Below are 24,252 nucleotides of genomic sequence, written 5' to 3'. Positions count from 1 at the left end.
TGTGTGTGTGTGTGTGTGTGTGTGTGTGTGTGTGTGTGTGTGTGTGCAGGAGATGGGTTGGGGATGTGTGTGTGTGTGTGTGTGTGTGTGTGTGTGTGTGTGTGTGTGTGGCAGGAGATGGGTTGGGGGATGTGGTGTGTGTGTGTGACTGATTTGGTGAGAGTGTGTTTGTTCTAAATGTGAAATTAAGTCCATCTAGGGCTGTTACGGTGACTGCATTACCACCACAACGGCAGTCACGACGGCAGTCAAATTCCATGTGACCGTTTAGACACCGTAATTAGGCTTCTCCAAGCTCTGATGCTGCTGCTGGTTTTAGTAGCCTACCAAACTATCTAACTGCCTGGTACTCAGAACTTTATTGTCCCTCTAATCACTCTGACATCAATGCAAATGTCCTCAAAATTCTAATCAAATACGTCATGAGAGACCATGAGCTCATGTTGCACAACATTTCTGTAGGCTATGTAATTCCGTGAGAAAACAGAGTGATGGCTTCTATTAAAAACAGCAGGATCGCATCAGCTTTCTATAGGCTAGGCATACTATATGTATTTCTTAAGTTTCCTAATATTAAGCACATTGTTTCTCGTTACAAACAGGAGTATAGCCTACTTGGCTGACATGAAAATGAATCACGGAAAAAGCGTCCTCCATTCGTTATTAAGTGGATAGATGACAGGTATTTTTTTCCCCTGCTGAAAAACATCCCCACAGCATATTGCTGCGGTGGTGCCAGGTTTCCTCCAGACGTGACGCTTGGCATTCAGGTCAAAGAGTTCAATCTTGATTTCATCAGAGCAGAGAATCATGTTTCTCATGGTCTGAGTGTCCTTTAGGTGCCTTTTGGCAAACTATAGGCGTGCTGTCATGTGCCTTTTACGGAGGAGTGGCTTCCGTCTCTCCACTCTACCATAAAGGCCTGATTGGTGCAGTACTTTAGAAATGGTCGTCTTTCTGGAAGGTTCTCCCATCTCCACAGAGAAACTCTGGAGTTCTGTCAGAGTGACCATCGGGTTCTTGGTCACCTCCCTGACCGAGGCCTTTCTCCCCCGATTGCTCAGTTTGGCCGGGCAGCCTACTCTAGGAAGAGTCTTGATGGTTCTACATTTCTTCCATTTAAGAATGATGGAGGCCACTGTGTTCTTGGGGACATTCAAATGCTGCAGAATTTTTTTGGTACCCTTCCCCAGATCTGTGCCTTGACACAATCCTGTCTCGGGGCTCTACAGACAATTCATTCGACCTCATGGCTTGGTTTTTGCTCTGACATGCACTGTCAACTGTGGGACCTTATATAGACAGATGTGTGCCTTTCAATCAATTGAATTAACCACAGGTGGACTCCAATCAAGTTGTAGAAACATCTTAAGTAAGATCAATGGAAACAGGGATGCACCTGAGCTCAATTTCGAGTTTCATAGCAAAAGGGTCTGAATACTTATGTAAATAACATATTTCTGTTTTTTATTTTTAATACATTTACAGAAATTTCTAACCTGATTTCACTTTGTCATTATGGGGTAGTGTGTAGATTGATCAGGATTTTTTACATTTGTAAATCCATTGTGGAAAAAGTCAAGGGGTCATAATACTTTCCGAATGCACTGTATGTTTTGATTTCTAAGACATTCTAAGGTTTGTATCATTCACAACTAAAGTAGCCAAATAACTCAAAATCTAGGGTATAGGACCCGTTTCAAATGATCACTTTTACAGTGAACATAGCCACCTCATATGCGCTCACTCTCGCTCCGGAATGGGAAAAATATCCATTCTATTTTATTCAGCTAAGTTCAATTATATTATTCTTACTTTAAATCATGTAAAATAATGGCAATGAACTTATAAGCATATCTTGTCTGCTAAATGAACAAGCATACAGCCTATGGGACGGCACATAGCCAGATAACATACAGTAGGCCAACTCATATTCTGTTCTTGTGAAATACATTTTCTTCATATCATCTGCATTTAGACCTGCCAAAAATAAAATATGTATGACATTAACCGTCTGACAAAATGTCATGACCACCACAGTCCATTGTATGTGGAATGGTACTGGGGAGTTGTCAGAGTCAAAGATAGTGTCTGGTCATGTCATTTGCGATGTGGTAATGCTTCACATAATATCCAGTTTGGTATCCTATTTTGTGGTAAAGCTCAGTGTAGTATTTCTGGTAAATGTATTATATACAGTATAATATACAGGATATTATAGTATCATTATATAATTTTCAATATGTTGTAGTTATTCATAGTAATAATAACCTGAGTGGCTGTTGTATCCTGTGTCCAGTGGGTGACTTCATAATCATAATATTTTTATGCATTCAATTTATGGGTTGATACAGCTGGGTTCAAATTATATTTGTATTCTTTCAAATAGCGTTTGATTGACCCTGCCTTGAGTGACAGGTGGGCGGCGTTTTCACTTTTGGGACTATTCCATTGCGCCAGGTAAATTCAAGCTATTTGAACCCAGATCGGATGGTGAGTGGTGGTGTATGATTGTCCATTGACTGTGCTGCGATATTGAACAGTGATGGTGAATGGCCTTTTCTCCAGTATGGTATCTGAACAGTCTGTAGTCGACACAAGCGCTGTAATTGTCCGACTGAGTTTCCACATCAACAAAAAAAGAAGTCGCAAGATGCCCGTCGGCGCGCCGTGTGGCCATATGTGCACCTGACCTCCTTAATTACCTCTGAATATGCCACACAAATATGCAAATTAATCTCAAAAGGACAGAGCCTGAGCCCACCATGGCTATTACATAGACGACGGTTCCCCCCGAGGGGTTCGTCTGTTACAGAGCAGTCAGTCTGAGGAATAAGAAAAAACCTTGTGTGGATATGGAATTGTGTTTACTCTTCCAGCCAATTCATTTGATGTTCAAATGTCCAGCGGTTTACATGCTAAATCGGGTACTCGATCAGTCCTACTCGATCGGGTACGGTGCAGTGGACCGGTCTAACATGGAGTTTTTGTGCAAAACGGTCATTATTTGGCTAATAATGACGAACTCAAAGGCTGGTGTGGCGACCTTGATATGTCTGGTCCCAGTTCGTCCCCGAGTCCACCTATAAGATGAGTCAGGTCTGTTGTTGACTGTTGTTCACCCTGTAAATCTCTCTTCAAATGCACCACACAGCATAGTAGCTATAGCAATAAAGCTATGAGTAAAATATTGTTTCAACTTATGCTTTAATAAGGATCCAACCCATTTTTACAATTTTCGCCTAAAATGACATACCCAAATCTAACTGCCTGTAGCTCAGGCCCTGACGCAAGGATATGCATATTCTTGATACCATTTGAAAGGAAACACTTTGAAGTTTGTGGAAATGTGAAATGAATGTAGGAGAATATAACACATTAGATCTGGTAAAAGATAATACAAACAAATGTTTTTTTTTTACCATCATCTTTGAAATGCAAGGCCATAATGTATTATTCCAGTCCAGACAAAATTTAGATTTTGGCCACTTGATGACGGCAGTAAATGTGCAAAGTTTTAGACTGATCAAATGAACCATTACATATCTGTTCAAAATGTTGTATCAAGACTGCCCAAAAGTGCCTAATTGGTTTATTAATACATTTAAGTTCATAATTGTGCACACTATTCAAACCATAGCATGCTATTCTTTCACTGTAATAGCTACTGTGAATTGGACAGTGCAGTTAGATTAACAAGGATTTAAGCTTTCTGCCCATATCAGATATGGCTTTTTTTGTTACTTACAACCTCATACTAATCACATTAGCCTACGTTAGCTCAACCGTCCTGCGGGGGGGACACCGATCCGACAATACCACTTTCTGTTTCAACTTAAAATGGGGTGTCGAACTCATTCCATGGAGGGCCTAGTGTCTGCTGGTTTTAGTTTTTTTCCCATTCAAATAAGAATTAGACAACCAGGTGTGTGGAGTTCCTTACCAATTAGTGACCTTAATTCATCAATCAAGTACAAGGGAGGAGCAAAAACATGCAGACACTCTGCCCTCCATGGAATGAGTTTGACACGTGCCCTTCATAGTGCACTACTACTAGTGGGCCCTGGTCAAAAGTAGAGCTCTATGAAGGGAATAGGTTACCAATTGAGACGCAACCACATCTCTGTCTGAACACAGTACACTCCGTCTTTGTAGCAAGTCTAAAGCACACTGCACGCCCCTTCATTCCAGCACAGCTGCCCAGACTAACCGTAGTGAAACGACTGGTACCTGAGTAGTTAATGTTTTCTGTGCACGACTTGACATAATTCAATTGGATGGCATCATCATCCTTAAGCCCTGAAGTAAGGTCCCTGGTGGGGGAGGTTGGGGCAGGGTTGGAGAACTTGTGCGCCATGCACATTACGCTTGTCTGGGCCTGGGAAAGCATAGCAGAATGTGTCTCTTGGAGCGGTGGAGGGGGAATGGAAGGATGGAGGAGGGGGGGAACAGATGAGTGCTGATAGCGCTGGACAATGGGATTTGTTCTGGTGTTTGGGATAATGGTGCTTGACGCCAGACAACAGAGTACGAAGTTAAGAGCAGGTCTTAAAAAGACGACCACTCACCATGACCAACATCATTAAGCCAATAACAGCTCCGTTTGTCTTTGGGATGCCCCGCCCACACAACTTCAATCGTCCAATACAAATCTGATTCTTCCTCAGGTGCCCCGCCCGTGGGATTCAACTCAACCAATAGGAGCTTTGTCCGCTGACTTGTTTGTCTGATACCAAACTCGAAGTCCTCCTGAACGGAAACAGAACCGGGAAAGAAAGTGATCTCTAGTGTTCTGAAACGGAAGAGTTATTTTCAAATCTTGACAACCGGTCAATAACCTTTCTTCTTCCAAAAATATTCCTAATGTCCAATTTATCGTTCAGTGAAGTTATGATGCTAGTAATAGCCTAAACACGTTCCAACTCACGTCTTGTCATGAAGCTCAGCGCTTCAAGCTAAGCCCCCTACATGTCCACCCCTCCCTCTCGGTCTCTCCCCAACTGGACATTTCAGTCACATCTCGCTCCTGCATCTGTCCATCAAACGTGTAAAAAAACTAGCTTACCCATTCCATAGCAAGCTGCTCCATATGTGCTAATTGGTGGAGTAAATTAAAATGTCAAACCTATGCTGATTTCACAGGTAAAACATTTTTTGAAAAGGAACTATGAACCATTCATGTTGTAACACTGGAAGTGAACGGAAAAAAATAAATAAAATTGGGGTTCTGTTTGGAACGGAACGATTGGAAAATAATATCATGGTTCCAGCCCCTGGAAAGAAATCAATCAAATGTGCCTGCTCTGAGACAGATCAAATATAAAAAATAACGACAGACTTTCCATACCGTTGGGGCACAGCTTGCTGTGTACCACATTGGTCTGTGCATCAGCCAGTCTGCCAATCAGTGAGCTCTGTGGCTCAGTCGGCCAATAGTTATTTAGCAGATACTCTTATCCAGGGCAATCATCTTAAGATGGCTAGGTGAGATACAATCACAGACAAATATACAGCATACGAACATTCCATTCCAGCCAAACTATGGATATATAGCGTTTTGCAAAAATAATTACATGAATTTACAATCTGAGAACAATTAATATTTTTACACACATATGAAGGTACCCATAAGCAATCATTTCTGATGAAAAAACAGATTTCAGTGACAAACCGCTGTCATGACTATAGTATAAATGAGGTGAATGTACTGATGAGGTGATTGTCTGACTCAGTGTGTGTATATCTGTGAAAGTGATGTGTCAATTTGTTTATCTAGAAAACAGTGTCAAGTTTGAAAAGAAAAATAATGTTTTCAAAGGTGTAATCCATAAGACATGAATCCTACATATACATGCCGTGTAACCCTGGTCTAGCATGCAATATGAATAGCACGTGTGCCACTGTCACTGTGTAAAGAATAATTACGTCATCCAACAATGGATACATTCACCATATAATAAAAAGACTGCGATTAATTGAGTGCTCAATTAAATGAACATGCATTTGTGCATACTTGATTTAATTTCCCGTACAGATAAGTTTACCTTCCAGCTATGTATCCAATATATATGAAGTTAGGTGGGGGTACGTGTGATGCAGAAGTAGTGGTATGTTTTATAATCAATAGAAACATGCATTACTCAAAACTACATTAGTTTAGGTGTAAACATAGGAGAGAAACTGGCAATTCAAAATAGGCAATTCAAATCATATCTTCATATCTGAGGAAATATATCAACTCTAAATTCTTTACAGCAGGGAACGAAGGATTTTCTCTTAAAGAGCTTGTTAGTTCTTAATTTACTTTTATTGCCAAATGAAGTGTGTATTCACTGCATAGAACCAAGTAATTGTAACATAGCTATTATAGTGTACAGTATTGTGCAAGTACATTGATTAAATGACTGACTAGCCTGTGCTGCTATATAGTTATATGTAATTGCAAGTGCATCTAATGGCTACACAGTGTTTAGCTCTGCAAATAAGAGCAACATAAAAGTTCACTCTTCCAAAAGGGTTCTTCGGCTATCCCCATAGGATAAACCGTTTTGGTTCCAGGTAGAACCCTCAGTGGTAAGGGTTCAACCTGGAACCAAAAAGCGTTCTTTAAAGGGTTCTGCTATGGGCACAGCCAAATAACCTTTTGAGGTTCTAGATAGCACCTTTTTGTTGTAAGAGTGTAATTCATCTTCTGAGCATAGAGTGATACTATGGTAGTGTTAAAGAGGAACTGACACTGTTTTATTCAAATATGTTCATATACACTACCGGTCAAAAGTTTTACAACACCTACTCATTCAAGGGTTTTTCTTTTCTTTTTACTATTTTCTACATTGTAGAGTAATAGTGAAGACATCAAAACTATGAAATAACAAATATGGAATCATGTAGTAACCAAAAAAGTGTTAAGCAAATCGAAATATATTTTATATTTGAGATTCTTCAAATTGCCACCCTTTGCCTTGATGACAGCTTTGCACACTCTTGGCATTCTCTCAACCAGCTTCATGAGGTAGTCACCTGGAATCCATTTCAATTAACAGGTGTGCCTTGTTAAAAGTTCATTTGTGGAATTTCTTTCCTTCTTAACCTGTTAGGGCTAGGGGGCAGTATTGACACGGCCGGATAAAAAAACATACCCGATTTAATCTGGTTACTACTCCTGCCCAGTAACTAGAATATGCATATAATTATTGGCTTTGGATAGAAAACACCCTAAAGTTTCTAAAACTGTTTGAATGGTGTCTGTGAGTATAACAGAACTCAAATGGCAGGCCAAAATCTGAGAAGATTCCTTGCAGGAAGTGGCCTGTCTGACAAGTTGTGTTTCATCTTGGCTCTTTTTATTGAAGACTGAGGATCTTTGCTCTAACGTGACACTTCCTACGGCTCCCATAGGCTCTCAGAGCCCGGGAAAAAGCTGAACGATATCGAGGCAGCCTCTGGCTGAAACACATTATCGCTTTTGGCAAGTGGCCGATCAGAGTACTATGGGCTTAGGCGCGTGCACGAGTCGACCAAGTGCTTTATTTTCTTTCGTCTGTTTACCTAAACGCAGATTCCCGGTCGGAATATTATCGCTTTTTTATGAGAAAAATGGCATAAAAATTGATTTTAAACAGCGGTTGACATGGTTCAAAGTACGGTAATGGAATATTTAGAATTTTTTTGTCACGAATTGCGCCATGCTCGTCACCCTTATTTACCCTTTCGGATAGTGTCTTGAACGCACGAACAAAACGCCGCTGTTTGGATATAACTATGGATTATTTTGAACCAAACCAACATTTGTTATTGAAGTAGAAGTCCTGGGAGTGCATTCTGACAAAGAACAGCAAAGGTAATAACAATTTTCTTATAGTAAATCTGACTTTGGTGAGTGCTAAACTTGCTGGGTGTCTAAATAGCTAGCCCTGTGATGCCGGGCTATCTACTGAGAATATTGCTAAATGTGCTTTCACCGAAAAGCTATTTTAAAATCGGACATATCGAGTGCATAGAGGAGTTCTGTATCTATAATTCTTAAAATACTTGTTATGCTTTTTGTGAACGTTTATCGTGAGTAATTTAGTAAATTCACCGGCAGTGTTCGGTGGGAATGCTAGTCACATGCTAATGTAAAAAGCTGTTTTTTGATATAAATATGAACTTGATTGAACAAAACATGCATGTATTGTATAACATAATGTCCTAGGGTTGTCATCTGATGAAGATCATCAAAGGTTAGTGCTGCATTTAGCTGTGGTTTGGGTTTATGTGACATATGCTAGCTTGAAAAATGGGTGTCTGATTATTTCTGGCTGGGTACTCTGCTGACTTAATCTAATGTTTTGCTTTCGTTGTAAAGCCTTTTTGAAATCGGACAGTGTGGTTAGATTAACGAGAGTCTTGTCTTTAAAATAGTGTAAAATGGTGTAAAAAATGTCAAACTATATGTTTGAAAAATTTACGTTTTTGCATTTTTTTGGTTTTTGAATAACGCGCCACGGGATTACACTGGCTGTTACGTAGGTGGGACGATTTGGTGCCACCTACCCTAGAGAGGTTAACGCATTTGAACCAATCAGTTGTGTTGTAGTGTAGTGTGGTTAGTGTGAAACCATAGTGTGGTTTCAAAATGTATACGGCAAGGTAAGAGATCGTGGATAAAATGTAACTTACAAAGAGGGAAAGACTATCCGTACCAAACTTTAAATTGCATTTCCAGATACTAGCATTTCGTCCCATCCTAAATTGGTTTAGACATGATTGTACTGCCCCCTGGCTGAGTATAGAGAGAAATATGGTGTCTCCTATTGCCCTGTACGAGGTGGTCTTCACTGATACATCCTTCTTCACTGATATAAACTATGCTTTGGTCCTATTATTGCACACACAATCTCTATTTGGCTCAAGATTTTTAAACAATGTGAATGGGATGGCATGCCAATACTCCAATATTTCACAATAATGTCTTGCGATCTGGAGGCGGCCTTTTGCATCCCCCCAGTAGTCCAAATGTGGAATCTGTATCGTTGCCGATATCATGGACAGTAATGGTTTGAGAACATTCCAAGATGTGAAAAAAATAAACACATTACCAGGCAACTCTTTTTCCCTATACTTAACAATTTATGTCATCTATGCTGGCCTATGGAGTCTCTAGAGAAACCAAACTATACCAAACCATCCAATGATGGTATTGATAAATTATCTGGGCTCCCGAAAGGACTGATCTCTGTAATATATAAACTTTTGGAAATCTCATATTCTGAGCTAGCCATTAAAAAAGTGTGGTCCACAGATGTAATTGAATCTGAACAACCCTTCAACTGAAACATAATTTGGAGAAATATTACATTTACATTTAAGTCATTTAGCAGACGCTCTTATCCAGAGCGACTTAATGTGTGAAATATGACCTTGACATCCCGTAATCCGGACCATCAACTTATAATATTTGAAATTTAGCCCAACTGTTCACTGGGTCCCCTAAATCAGGTAGGCACTTCATATGATGTGGACGTTCCCTGCAATTAAATGCTTCTGGGACAAAGTGCATGAATGTAAATATCCAATGCGTCGCATCTACTATGTAATTTAACGATGATAGCTCCTTGAATATCTGAATAAACCAGAGACGATTACTGCATGCAGGTAGCACTGCAACAAAAAAAGATGTTGGCTATTAGATGGCATTCACCTCACTCTCTCCCAATTTGGTTAAAGCTACTATTAGAAGATATAACATTCGAATAATACACAGCGATAATGAATGGTTCTAGTCAAGGAACAATTGAGGCCTGGACAAATATACTTGACTAAAGAATAATCTCAGCTAAAGCCCAACACATACAAATACAAACTATAAAAGCCCAAACATACAAACAAAATACAGTTGAAGTCGGAAGTTTACATACACCTTAGCCAAATACATTAATTCAAGTAAAAATTCCCTGTCTTAGGTCAGTTAGGATCACCACTTTATTTTAAGAATGTGAAATGTCCGAATAATAGGAGAGAGAATGATTTATTTCAGCTTTTATTTCTTTCATCACATTCCCAGTGGGTCAGAAGTTTACATACACTCAATTAGTATTTGGTAGCATTGCCTTTAAATTGTTTAACTTGGGTCAAACGTTTTGGGTAGCCTTCCACAAGCTTCCCACAATAAGTTGGGTGAATTTTGGCCCATTTCTCCTGACAGAGCTGGTGTAACTGAGTCAGGTTTGTAGGTCTCCTTGCTCGCACACACTTTTTCAGTTCTGCCCACAAATTGTCTATAAGTTTGAGGTCAGGACTTTGTTATGGCCACTCCAATACCTTGACTTTGTTGTCCTTAAGCCATTTTGACACAACTTTGGAAGTATGCCTGGGATCATTGTCCATTTGGAAGACCCATTTGCAACCAAGCTTTAACTTCCTGACTGATGTCTTGAGATGTTGCTTCAATATACCCACATCATTTTCTTTCCTCATGATGCCATCTATTTTGTGAGGGGCACCAGTCCCTCCTGCAGCAAAGCATCCCCACAACATGATGCTGCCACCCCCGTGCTTCACGGTTGGGATAGTGTTCTTTGGCTTACAAACCTGCCCCTTTTTCCTCCAAAACATAACGATGGTCATTATGGCCAAACAGTTATATTTTTGTTTCATCAGACCAGAGGACATTTCTCCAAAAAGTACCAACTTTGTCTCCATGTGCAGTTGCAAACCGTAGTCTGGCTTTTTTTAATGGCGGTTTTGGAGCAGTGGCTTCTTCCTTGTTGAGCGGCCTTTCAGGTTAAGGTTGATATAGGACTCGTTTTACTGTGGATAGATACTTTTGTACCCGTTTCCTCCAGCATCTTCACAAGGTCCTTTGCTGTTGTTCTGGGATTGATTTGCACATTTCGCACCAAAGTACGTTCATCTCTAGGAGACAGAACGCGTTTCCTTCCTGAGCAGTATGACGGCTGCATGGTCCCATGGTGTTTACACTTGCGTACTATTGTTTGTACAGATGAACGTGGTACCTTCAGGCGTTTGGAAATTGCTCCCAAGGATGAACCAGACTTGTGGTGGTCTGCAATTTTTTCTGAGGTCTTGGCTGATATCTTTTGATTTTCCCATGATGTCAAGTAAAGAGGCACTGAGTTTGAAGGTAGGCCTTGAAATACATCCACAGGTACACCTCCAATTGACTCAAATTATGTCAATTAGCCTATCAGAAGCTTCTAAAGCCATGACTTCATTTTCTGGAGTTTTCCAAGCTGTTTAAAGCCACAGTCAACTTAGTGCATGTAAACTTCTGACCCACTGGAATTGTGATACAGTGAATTATAAGTGAAATATTCTGTCTGTAAACAATTGTTGGAAAAATGACTTGTGTCAACCACAAAGTAGATGTCCTAACCGACTTGCCAAAACTATAGTTTGTTAACAAGAAATTTGTGGAATGGTTGAAAAACGAGTTTATGACTCCAACCTAAGTGGATGTAAACTTCCGAAATCAACTGTATACTCTGAGTGTACAAAACATTATGAACACCTGCTCTTTCCGTGACAGATTGACCAGGTGAAAGCTATGATTCCTTATTGATTTCGCTTGTTAAATCCAATTTACGAGTGAGTTCATGTTTAAGTTTATATTCAGCACTGTCACTGTTTTTACTCAACACTATTACAAAACATAAAACCCACTTGTCCTTACATTCACTCGTGCTGTAGTGAATGAGCAGCCAAGTCTATCGACAGCCCTGCTTTTTTATTATTATTATTAGCAGATTGTCGTGTCTATTTTAATAGAGGAATATTTCACTTTCTCTGGTCATGAATTTCTGAACGAGGCAGATGCGGTGCGACTTCGCCATCAGGTGGAAGACGGTGTCCCCTCTCTCTGGTCAGCCTCACCGGAGGAAAGGAAGGAGAGAGCATGGGCCGTGAGAGGCGGACCCTCTGCTGCTCTCTCCCTCCCTCCACTGAGACTAATGCGTTGTTCAAAACAACTTAGGAAATCGGAAATCTCAGACTTCCGAGCATTCAAGACAATTGAGAACTTAGAAAAAGAGATCCGACTGGGAAAAATCCGACTGGGAAAAATCATTTCGAATGGTCATCCAACTCAGAAACTCGGGTATCATTTTAGAGCTATGACTTTCCAACCTGAAGATCACTGACATCATTATTTGGTTATAGAAGGATTTTTAAGCCTTGAGACAACTGTATGTGCCATTCAGATGGTTAAATGGGCAAGACAAAATATTTAAGTGCCTTAGAACTTGGGTGCCAGGTAAACTGGTTTGTGTCAAGAACTGAAACGCTGCTGGGTTTTTCATGCTCAACAGTTTCCTGTTGGAGGAGGCTCACTTCTTTTTTGTTTCTTTTTTCCTCTTTACATACTATATTTATTGTTACTTTTTGGCTCTGTCGCTTTGTCATTTTTGGTGTAGTGTGTGTAGATTGATGAGGGAAAAAAACTATTTAATCCATTTAAAAATAACTCTGTTACGTAACAAAATGTGGAAAAAGTCAAGGGGTCTGAATATTTTCCGAATGCACTGTATGTGTCGAATCGTCTTGAAAGGGAAAGATGCACATCCCTAATATTTAGGCAAGTTAGCTTGCTAATTCCTTGATCCTGCTTTGTAGTTCACCCCTCTGTCCTGCACTGAAGTCAAGCCTCTGAACACCTCAACTCACGCCTCAAACCATCACTGCTGTGATCCCTTCCCAACACTAAGTAGCCCTCTCATTCCCATTCCCCATAATATGTTACTATAAATGTCTTTGTTAAAATGACTTGTCTTTGGTGGTTTTTTAACACGCTTTGACGTCTGCGTCTGGTCCGCACCTATACCGTGGGTCTCCCACCCTCCTATATTCTTCAAGTCACCAGCCTCCACTGGTATGGGTAAATCCATGTGAAGAAATCACTTAGCTCAAACGTTTACTCTAACTTGCTCTAGCGCACACTTTTTGGGCTCTACGCACCTTCGCACTCTCACCTTTGTAAAAAAATAATAATAGTTTTGAGTCTGAATAATTTTCTGGCCAGTATGCGTCCAGCATCCCCTTTTTTTAAATAAACATCTGTTATATGCCATGATGAAAACCAAGTAAGGAAATGCCCTGCTTGGTAAATGCATTTCTCTGTTGTTTAAGAAGCATGTGACATACAATTTTATTTGAAACCCACTCTTGCTCCACAGACTGATGTTACGAGAGATAAGAGGTGCATACACTTAAACGAGAGAGGGAGAAGAACAGGATGGACAAATACAGAGAGAGAGACAGAGACAGAGAGACAGAGAGACAGAGAGAGAGAGAGAGAGAGAGATGCATCAGCAGTTCTATCCTGGATCAGTATAGTGATCCTTGGCATGCAGACAAACTGGTGCACTTATTGGCAGACAGCTCCCAATGCCTATGCTCTCAGAGTAGAGATGACTGTATAATGCCTTGCTAATATGGAAGTATTTCCTTTTACTGGAAAAGGAAAGACTCCCCAACAACGCGGAGAGAAAAATAGAAAAATAATAGGAAAATATTAACACGAGGAATAAATACACAATGAGTAGAGAACGATAACTTTGATATATACACGAGGTACCAGTACTGAGCCGATATGCAGTGCTGTGAGTTTATTAAGGTAGGTACGTACATATAGCTAGTAGGGGTAAAGTGACTAGGAAACAGAATAGATAATAAAACAGTAACAGCAGCGTATGTGATGAGTCAAAAGAGTTAGTGCAAAAAGGGTCAATGCAGATATTCCCGGAAGCAGAGCAAACAGTCTATGGCTTGGGTGGCTGGAGTCTGACAATTTTTGTGGCTTTCCTCTTACACCCTCCTGGTATAGAGGTCCTGGATGGCAGAAAGCTTGGCCCCAGCGATGTACTGGGCCGTAAGCACTACCCTCTGTAGCGCTTTACAGGGCACAAAAAAAGGAAACCAAGCATCACACAGTTCTGCTCCCTAAATTCCCTTTCCCGTCTCACTCACTCAATTGCGTTCTGTCTGTCTGTCTGCTCGCTCCACACGCACGCACTGTGTGCGCCTAAAGAAATGAATGCTTAGAAAAAAGGTATCTAACTGATGGGATAGGCAAAAGGTTAACAGTGTGGCTAGGGTTAAGAGTAAGGTTTAAAATCTGATTTTAAGAAGCAAAATTGTAGAAACAAGCATGATTGATGACTTTGTGGCTGTGGTAACTAACGTTAGTGACAACCCAACTTTGCGAACTGCTAGTGGCATTTAGAATTGGTTAGCCTAGGCTATTAATTAGCCCCCTAAAAATAGACAGTTCCACACTGAAAATATGCAAAAACATTACTTTGATAAAGACAAAGTGCGTATTTTCATCAGAGTCATTAAGCCTACTCACCAGACAGATGTCCTGGCCATAATTCATCCCATGCAGCGTTCAATGTAGAATTGTTCATGCATGTAGAAAATTCCAAGGAACAAGCATAATAAACTCAATCGAACATCTGTATATCGAAAAGAAGACAGATTTCGGTTTGTAACCCTACAAAATGGTGTCTTTCAACTTGTCAAATTGAGCCCCGTTTCAAATAATTACTGAAAACAACTGTTTCAGCCACAGTACTTTGTTCCATTTTATTCTGTTATATTACATCATGTTTTATACTATAAAATAGGTGTTCACTGTGATAAGGGCTCGGGAAATAAGATTGCCTTGTCTGCTAAACTAACAAAACAAGTCTATGCCATTGCACAGCCATAGGCTTCATCAAGCAAGCACCACACTGCTGAGGTTACATTTTAGTCATTTAGCAGACGCTCTTATCCAGAGCGACTTACAGTAGTGAGTGCATAGATTTTCATACCGATCCCCCGTGGTAATGGAACCCACAACATTGGCGTTGCACGCACCATGCTCTACCAACTGAGCAACACAGGACTACTTCATAATATAACCAGTTGATGTTACAGTTTCAATAAATGGCACTTTCTTTTATTGACTCATTTATTTACTACATGACCCAATATGCATTGAGGCAGGTAGCGTTCTGGTATCCGCCAAACCCAGATTCGTCAGTTGGACTGCCAGATGTTGAAACGTGATTCATCACTCCAGAGAACAGATTTCCACTGCTCCAGAGTCCAATGGCGGCAAGGTTTACACCACTTCATGGTCGAATTGCTGCAAAGAATCCACTACTAAAGGACACCAATCAGAAGAAGAAACTTGCTTGGGCCAAGAAACACAAGCAATGGACATTCGACCGGTGGAAATCTGTCCTTTGGTCTGATGAGTCCAAATTTGAGATTTTTGGTTCCAACCGCAGTGTCTTTGTGAGACGCAGAGTAGGTGAACAGATGATCTCCGCATGTGTGGTTCCCACTGTGAAGCATGGAGGAGGTGGTGTGATGGTGCTTTGCTGGTGACACTGTCAGTGATTTATTTAGGTTCAAGGCACACTTAACCAGCATGGCTACCACAGCATTCTGCAGCGTTACTCCATCCCATCTGGTTTACGCTTAGTGGAACTATCATTTGTTTTTCAACAGGACAATGGCCCAACACACATCCAGGCTGTGTAAGTGCTATTTGACAAAGAAGGAAAGTGATGAAGTGCTGCATCAGGTTACCTGGCCTCCACATTCACCCAACCTCAACCAAATTGAAGAAAATCAAATATATTTACATTTGTTTAATACTTTTTCGGTGACTACATGATTCCATGTGTTATTTCATAGTTTTGATGTCTTCACTATTATTCAACAAAGCAGAAAATAGTAAAATTAAAGAAAAACCCTTAAATGAGTAGGTATCCAATTTAGCAATTTGGATTCGTCATCTGTAAAGGTTGTGATAAATTAGCCATTGTTTCTCACTTTTAGCATATAGATAAATGCACACATATTTTTTTCAGTGTTTGTTCTAAAAATAAGGGTACTCAGAAAAAAAATCAAGCGAGTACTTGAACAGTCAAAAAAAGGTCATATGCCTGTCCAGTCTCAGCATTGACTCCTGTCAAAATAAAGGTTAAATCAAATTTTAAAAACACACGTGCGTGAACACACACATACACACTCCTACCACAATTGCGAAGTGCAAAGACTTCAGCCAATGACCACAAAAACACGCTAAACATACCATAGAGCGCACACACAAATTCCTCTTGACCCTACCCCACACACTCCTGATTAGAGGTCGACCGATTAATCGGAATGGCAGATTAATTAGGGCCGATTTCAAGTTTTCATAACAATCGTAAATCGGTATTTTCAGACGCCGATTTGGCCGATTTTTTTTTTTAGACCTTTATTTAACTAGGCAAGTCAGTTAAGAACAAATTCTTATTTTCAATGACGGCCTAGGAACGGTGGGTTAACTGCCTTGTTCAGGGGCAGAATGACAGATTTTTACCTTGTCAGCTTGGGAATTCAATCTTGCAACCTTACGGTTAACTAGTCAAACGCTCTAACCACCTGCTTTACATTGCACTCCACGAGGAGCCTGCCTGTTACGCGAATGTTGTAAGAAGCCAAGGTAAGTTGCTAGCTATCATTAAACTTATCTTATACATTTTTTTTTTTTTTATCATAATCACTAGTTAACTACACATGGTTGTTGATATTACTAGTTTATCTAGCCTGTCCTGCATTGCATATAATCGCTTAGGTACACATTGCTCCAACCATAAACACCAATGCCTTTCTTAAAATCAATACACAAGTATATATTTTTAAACCTGCATATTTAGTTAATATTGCCTGCTAACATGAATTTCTTTTAACTAGGAAAAATGTGTCACTTCTCTTGCAAACAGAGTCAGGGTATATGCAGCAGTTTGGGCCGCCTGGCTCGTTGCGAACTGTGAAGACTATTTCTTCCTAACAAAGACAGCCGACTTCGCCAAACGGGGGATGATTTAACAAAAGCGCATTTGCGAAAAAAGCACAATCGTTGCACGACTGTACCTAACCATAAACATCAATGCCTTTCTTAAAATCAATACACAGATGTATTTTTAAACCTGCATATTTAGCTAAAAGAAATCCAGGTTAGCAGGCAATATTAACCAGTTGAAATTGTGTCACTTTGCGTTCATTGCACGCAGAGTCAGGGTATATGCAACAGTTTGGGCCGCCTGGCTCATTGCGAACTAATTTGCCAGAATTGTACGTAATTATGACATAACATTGAAGGTTGTGCAATGTAACAGGAATATTCAGACTTAGGGATGCCACCCGTTAGATAAAATACGGAACAGTTCCGTATTTCACTGACAGGAAAAACATTTTGTTTTCGAGATGATAGTTTCCGGATTTGACCATATTACTGACCTAAGGCTCGTATTTCTGTGTGTTATTATGTTATAATTAAGTCTATGATTTGATAGAGCAGTCTGACTGAGCGATGGTAGGCAGCAGCAGGCTCGTATGCGTTCATTCAAACAGCACTTTCGTGCGTTTGCCAGCAGCCCTTCGCAATGCATTGCGCTGTTTATGACTTCACGCCTGTCAACTCCCAAGATTAGGCTGGTGTAACCGATGTGAAATGGCTAGCTATTTAGCCGGGTGCGCGCTAATAGCGTTTCAAACGTCACTCGCTCTGAGACTTGGAGTAGTTTTTCCCCTTGCTCTGCATGGGTAACGCTGCTTCGAGGGTGGCTGTTGTCGATGTGTTCCTGGTTTGAGCCCAGGTAGGAGCGAGGAGAGGGACGGAAGCTATACTGTTACACTGGCAATACTAAAGTGCCTATAAGAACATCCAATAGTCTCTATACGATTTGTATATGAAATACAAATCGTATAGAGAGAAATAGCCCTATAATTCCTATAATAACTACAACCTAAAACTTCTTACGTGGGAATATTGAAGACTCATGTTAAAAGGAACCACCAGCTTTCATATGTTCTCCTGTTCTGAGCAAGGAACTTAAACGTTAGCTTTCTTACATGGCACATATTGCACTTTTACTTTCTTCTCCAACACTTTGTTTTTGCATTATTTAAACCAAATTGAACACGTTTCATTATTTATTTGAGGCTAAATTGATGTTATTGATGTATTATATTAAGTTAAAATAAGTGTTCATTCAGTATTGTTGTAATTGTCATTATTACAAATAAAATAATAAAAATCGTCCGATTAATCTGTATCGGCTTTTTTGGTCCTCCAATAATCGGTATCGGTACCAGCGTTGAAAAATCATAATCGGTCGACCTCTAATTTTTAAACCTGCATATTTAGTTAATATTGCGTGCTAACATGAATTTCTTATAACTAGGGAAATTGTGTCACTTCTCTTGCATTCCGTGCAAGCAGTCAGGGTATATGCAGCAGCTTGGGCCGCCTGGCTCATTGCGAACCGTGTGAAGTCCATGTATTCCTAACAAAGACCGTAATTCATTTGCCAGAATTGTACATAATTATGACATAACATTGAAGGTTGTACAATGTAACAGCAATATTTAGACTTAGGGATGCCACCCGTTAGTTAAAATACGGAACGGTTCCGTATTTCACTGAAAGAATAAAAGTTTTGTTTTCGAAATTATAGTTTCCGGATTCGACCATATTAATGACCAAAGGCTCGTATTTCTGTGTGTTATTATGTTATAATTAAGTCTATGATTTGATATTTGATAGAGCAGTCTGACTGAGCGATGGTAGGCAGCAGCAGGCTCATAAGCATTCACTTTCGTGCGTTTGCCAGCAGCTCTTCGCAATTCTTCAAGCATTGAGCTGTTTATGACTTCAAGCCTATCAACTCCCGAGATTAGGCTGGTGTAACCGATGTGAAATGGCTAGCAAGTTAGCGGGGTGCACGCTAATAGCGTTTCAATCGGTGATGTCACACGCTCTGAGACTTGGAGTAGTTGTTCCCCTTGCTCTGCAAGGGCCGCGGCTTTTGTGGAGTGATGGGTAACGATGCTTCGAAGGTGGCTGTTGTCGATGTGTTCCTGGTTCGAGCCCAGGTAGGGGCGAGGAGAGGGACGGAAGCTATACTGTTACACTGGCAATACTAAAGTGCCTATAAGAACATCCAATAGTCAAAGGTATATGAAATACAAATGGTATAGAGAGAAATAGTCCTATAATTCCTATAATAACTACAACCTAAAACTTCTTACCTGGGAATATTGAAGACTCATGTTAAAAGGAACCACCAGCTTTCATACGTTCTCATGTTCTGAGCAAGGAACATAAACGTTAGCTTTTTTACATGGCACATATTGCACTTTTACTTTCTTTTCCAACACTGTGTTTTTGCATTATTTAAACAAAATTGAACATGTTTCATTATTTATTTGAGGCTAAATTGATTTTATTGATGTATTATATTAAGTTAAAATAAGTGTTCATTCAGTATTGTTGTAATTGTCATTATTACAAAAAATAATTTAAAAATCAAAAATAAATAAAATGTAGAAAAAATTACGTTTTTTTATTATTATTATTTATTAAATCGGCCGATTTATCGGTATCAGCTTTTTTGGGTCCTCCAATAATCGGTATCGGCGTCGAAAAATCATAATAGTTCAACCTCTTCTCCTGATGCTACCACATAGGACCCTAATAGATGCAGTCCTGAGCCTAACACACATATATAAATGTGACCCTGCAATGGACCACACATATAGTTCTCACCTAGGCACAAACGTGCAGTGCTTGACTTGCACTGGAATAGCTGCAGGTACCGTTTATACTGAGGTGCAGGAGCTCCACAATACTTTTGAGCTAATATTCTATAAGAGGAACAGGAGCACAAGCAGTAGAACATTTGAGGTGCCGGTACTCCTCTCCGGTGAGCTCCTGCCCAAGTCAAGCACTGCAAATGATCTCCCTCGCCCTCCATTTGGCAAATCTGATCATAATTCTATCCTCCTGATTCCAGATTACAAGCAAATATTTAAGCAGGAAGCACCAGTGACTAGATCAATAAATTGGATTTCAGGAAACATCTGCACTGAGCTAGAATTGCCGCTTTCAAGGAGCGGGATACTAATCCGGATGCTTCTAAAAAAAATCCTTCTGTGTCCTCAGACAAACCATCAAACAAGCAAAGCGTCAATACAGGATAAAGATCGGATCCTACTAAACTGTCTCTGATGCTCGTCGGATGTGGCAGAGCTTGAATACTATTACGGACTACAAAGGGAAACCCAGCCGTGAGCTGCCCAGTGACGCGAGCCAACCAGATGAGCTAAATGCCTTTTATGTTCGCTTTGAGGCAAGCAACACTGAAGCATGCATGAGAGCACCAGCTGTTCTGGACGACTGTGTGATAACACTCTCAGTAGACGATGTGAGCAAGACCTTTACACAGGTCAACATTTACAAAACCGCGGGGCCAGACGGATTACCAGGACGTGTACTCAAAGCATGCGTGGACCAACTGGCAAGTGTCTTCACTGATATTTTCAACCTCTCCCTGACCGAGTCTGTAATATCTACATGTTTCAAGCAGACCACCATAGTCCTTTGTGCCCAAGGAAGCGAAGGTAACCTGCCTAAATGATTACTGCCCCGTAGCACTCACGTCGGTAGCCATGAAGTGCTTTGAAAGGCTGGTCATGGCTCACATCAACAGGATCCTCTCAGATACCCTAGACCCACTACAATTTGCACACCGCCCCAACAGATCACACAATCTCAATCGCACTCCACACTGTCCTTTCCCACCTGGACAAAAGGAACACCTATGTGAGAATGCTGTTCAGCATTCACCGCCATAGTGCCCTCAAAGCTCATCAATAAGCTAAGGACCCTGGGACTAAACACCTCCCTCTGCAACTAGATCCTGGACTTCCTGACGGGTCACCCCCAGGTGGTAAGGGTAGGCAACAACACGTCTGCTACGCTGATCCTCAAGGACAGGTATGGTAACTGCTCGGCATCTGACCGTAAGGCGCTACAGAGGGTAGTGCGTTCGGCCCAGTACATCACTGGTGCCAAGCTTCCTGCCATCCAGGACCTCTATAGTAGGCGGTGTCAGAGGAAAGCCCTAAAAAATTGTCAAAGACTCCATTCACCCAAGTCATAGATTGTTTTCTCTACTACCGCACGGCAAGCAGTACCAGAGCGCCAAGTCTAGGACCAAAAGGCTCCTTAACAGCTTCTACCCCCAAGCCATAAGACTGCTGAACAATTAAACAAATGGCCACCAGATTATTTACATTGACACCCCCCCCCCTCCATTTGTTTTTTACACTGCTGCTACTCGCTGTTTATTATCTATGCATAGCCACTTCACCCCTACCTACATGTAGAAATTACCTCAACTAACCTGTACCCCCGCACACCGACTCGGTACCCTATGTATATAGCCTTGTTATTGTGTTACTTTTCATTATCCTTTACTTTATTTGGTAAATATTTTCTTAACTCTTCTTGAACTGCACTGTTGATTAAGGGCTTGTAAGTAAGCATTTCACAGTAAGGTTGTATTCGACAGAGGTGGCAAATAAAGTTTGATTTGACAGACAGGTCAGACAGACAGACGTGTGCAATCTGTTACTGAGTTACAGCATTAGGCTAAGATCAAGAATGGTCATGAGAGTCAATTCCCTAGACCAGGGATGGGCAACTGGTGGAACCCGGACCCCCTTTTGTAGGCCCACGGACCAATTTCACACAAATTGGGTACTCAGTCTGGGTCTCAACTTACTGTTGAGAGTTAGAATAATAGAATACACAAGGTGCAATTTTGAAAATGTGGTTGCGCATCAGCAGTCACTCAGTTAGCCTATGTCAACTAAATGTTTAGCGGCCAGCTATCTAAAATTGTAGTAAGCATGGTTGAATTACCGACCAGGGTGGAGCCTATTGAGCATCATTTGCCTCCATTTTATTGCTAAATGTGTAGAATTGCATGAAATTAGCTGTAAAACTGCTAATGTTTCTCTCCGCTCCATAGCAAAATGTTTAGAATTGCAGAAAACGTGCTTTAAAACAGAAAAATGGTCACTATATGCACCATGGTAAAATGTGCAGAAATGCAGGAAATTAACTTTAAAACGTTTTTTTAAAGTATCTTCGCTTTCACGAGGGGGTCCACTAAAATGTTTTGCTCACAAGGTGGGGGCATGGACTGATGTGGATATACGCTGACCCACGAGCCACTGCGGCACCTCATGATGAGTTCCAATTCTTTGTGGCCCCCACCCCATCAAAGTTGCCCATCCCTGCCCTAGACTGGTCACCATTTCATTTGAGATCAATTTGCTTTTGGGTTTGGTTTGGGGCATACATCCCCTTTAGGTGTTATTTTGTTGTCCTCTGGTGAAACAAACGTCTTTCATTGACTTAAAAACTACCACTTCTCCAATTAATCTAAATTAAAGGATTACCAGATTTACATACACACAGTTACTCATCTGTGAATAGAGTTGTGACATGGAAAAACACATGAAAGCAAAACCATACATTTTGCTCAATTACAAAAGGGCTGGCTTAAAAAAAATTGTATTAAATTGTGAGCGCTAAGTCTTAGAAATGGTGGACTACTTATACTCAAATTACTTGGGCGAGACTGATAAGTGAGACACTTGAGATGTGTGCTCTGAGCATATAATGCTGTCTACCTCAATTTTTTTATCTTAGGGCAATAATTTTTACATAAACGGTTTGGATATTAAAATTAATAAAATTGACTTGACATTGGATTATTTTCCAAGGTGTGAGCCATGTGTGCTTTTTTTCTTTCTATCCAGTATTCTGCCAGACTTTTCTCAGCAAATGTTTCAAATTGAAATACTGTAGAACAAAGGGAACAAGTTACGTATGTGTGGGAGTAAAACAGACTTCACACAGATATTTTGGTTACTTACACAAACGCGTGGTACAGTAGCGCCCATCCTCTCGGTCTCTCCAGGGCATCATAAATAAGGGTTTGAATTCTCCGCTTCCTGATGTTATTCCGCTTAACGGGTCGCGTGTACCCCAGGGGCGTCTTGGCCAACAGTCCAAAACCCTGCGTGCTCCTTTTGAAATCTTCCCGACCCGGAGCCACCAACAAGAGAGCTCCATCTTTGTCCACCCCAGCCTCTTGGTCCAAGTCCACGGGCAGGGCTGATGTCTTTTTGTCCCTCTGCTCCTCTGAACCGTTAGCAACATTTCTGGACCTGATCCCCATGTTCACTCGTGATCCTTGGCACCGCGCTTATGGAGATCTGGTAAGCCGCATGTCATGATCTGAGGGAATAAATCAAGATGACTTCAGCAAAGGGTCATTTAAGGATCTGGTCCCCTTCATAAAGGGAGGTGCTCCTCAGTCTGACTGGAGAGAACATAAAGGGTGTGTATATATATATACATATATATGTGTGTGTGTGTGTGTGTGTGTGTACTTTGCACACTTGACAATGCATCAGTGAATACTCTTTGCAATAGCTTATTCAATTGGGTGTTGTGTTTGCAGACAAGGCTATCAATTAGGAAGCGTGCCAGCGTAGGTTATTAATGCCTAGTGATGAAACAATAATGTAGCTATGAATGGAAACATTCGAGCAACAATTGCATGGCATGTTATTTCATAACCCTTAACAGACTGTCAACAGTTAATAGGCTACTACACCTTGTATTTCCATCGCTAAAATGTGAAAATAACTGATAGAAAAACATAGGCTAGGCGAGCTCACAACACTGGCTAAATTATCCATGAGGGACGAGACGTCCACAGGGAGTTGACCCGTAGCCTACCCGTGCTCCAAAGCCGACTGCTCCCGACAAAGCATGATTTATGTCGAGGCTTCCTCCTTCCAGTCTACACCTGCCGCTCCCGATAAAACCAACGCTGTGATGAGAGGTGGGGTATGGATGAGATGTCTTGCGTGAAGGAGGAGAAAGGAGTCGACACGGAAATTGAAGCCCAACGATACTAAGGAAAGATTCCTTTTTCTTCCAGTCGCGAAAACAAGTTGCCTGGCTACCCAGACTACCTGCTACGCCACGCCCACGGACGTCAGTTTCTTCAAGTATAGAGCAGCGGTATAATTTAGTGTGAGACGTCAGGCTAGCCAGAACCGACGTCGAAAATGGACATCTTCAATCTAGGTACTACAGCACAGGATACTTCTGGAGCAAGGTGATGCATTGCTGACATCGGATCTCCGAACGCTTTTGCACGTCCGCACAATTATGTACATTTTACATGATTATCAAATTAGATTCGGCTCTGCCTATTTTTTACTTTTATATTGTGTTAATTGTTCGTGATAAGCAAAGCAAATTATAATTAGGAATTTGATAGGCTTTTGAAGTAATACAAAAAAATATATGGACGTCAGTGGGCGCAAATAGGATTTGTA

General features: G+C 40.8%; 1 protein-coding gene across 1 annotated transcript in view; it reads right to left on the bottom strand.

The window, feature by feature from the left end:
- The window catches only part of kcnq3 (potassium voltage-gated channel, KQT-like subfamily, member 3), a 170,884-nt gene extending 146,978 nt beyond the window's left edge, over positions 1-23,906 (bottom strand). Inside the window, exons 1-2 of the mRNA XM_045693793.1 lie at positions 23,645-23,906; positions 22,774-23,137 (exon numbers count right to left, since the gene is read on the bottom strand). Coding sequence (XP_045549749.1) covers positions 22,774-23,078 — 305 coding nt within the window. The 5' untranslated portion in view covers positions 23,079-23,137; positions 23,645-23,906. The remainder of the gene's footprint in view (positions 1-22,773; positions 23,138-23,644) is intronic.
- Positions 23,907-24,252: the final 346 nt, after the last annotated feature.

This window comes from Salmo salar, chromosome ssa14 (assembly GCF_905237065.1).
Source record: "Salmo salar chromosome ssa14, Ssal_v3.1, whole genome shotgun sequence".
Classification (NCBI taxonomy): domain Eukaryota; kingdom Metazoa; phylum Chordata; class Actinopteri; order Salmoniformes; family Salmonidae; genus Salmo; species Salmo salar.
Note: the sequence above shows the minus strand (reverse complement) of the source record. Positions and strands in the feature narration are given on the sequence as shown.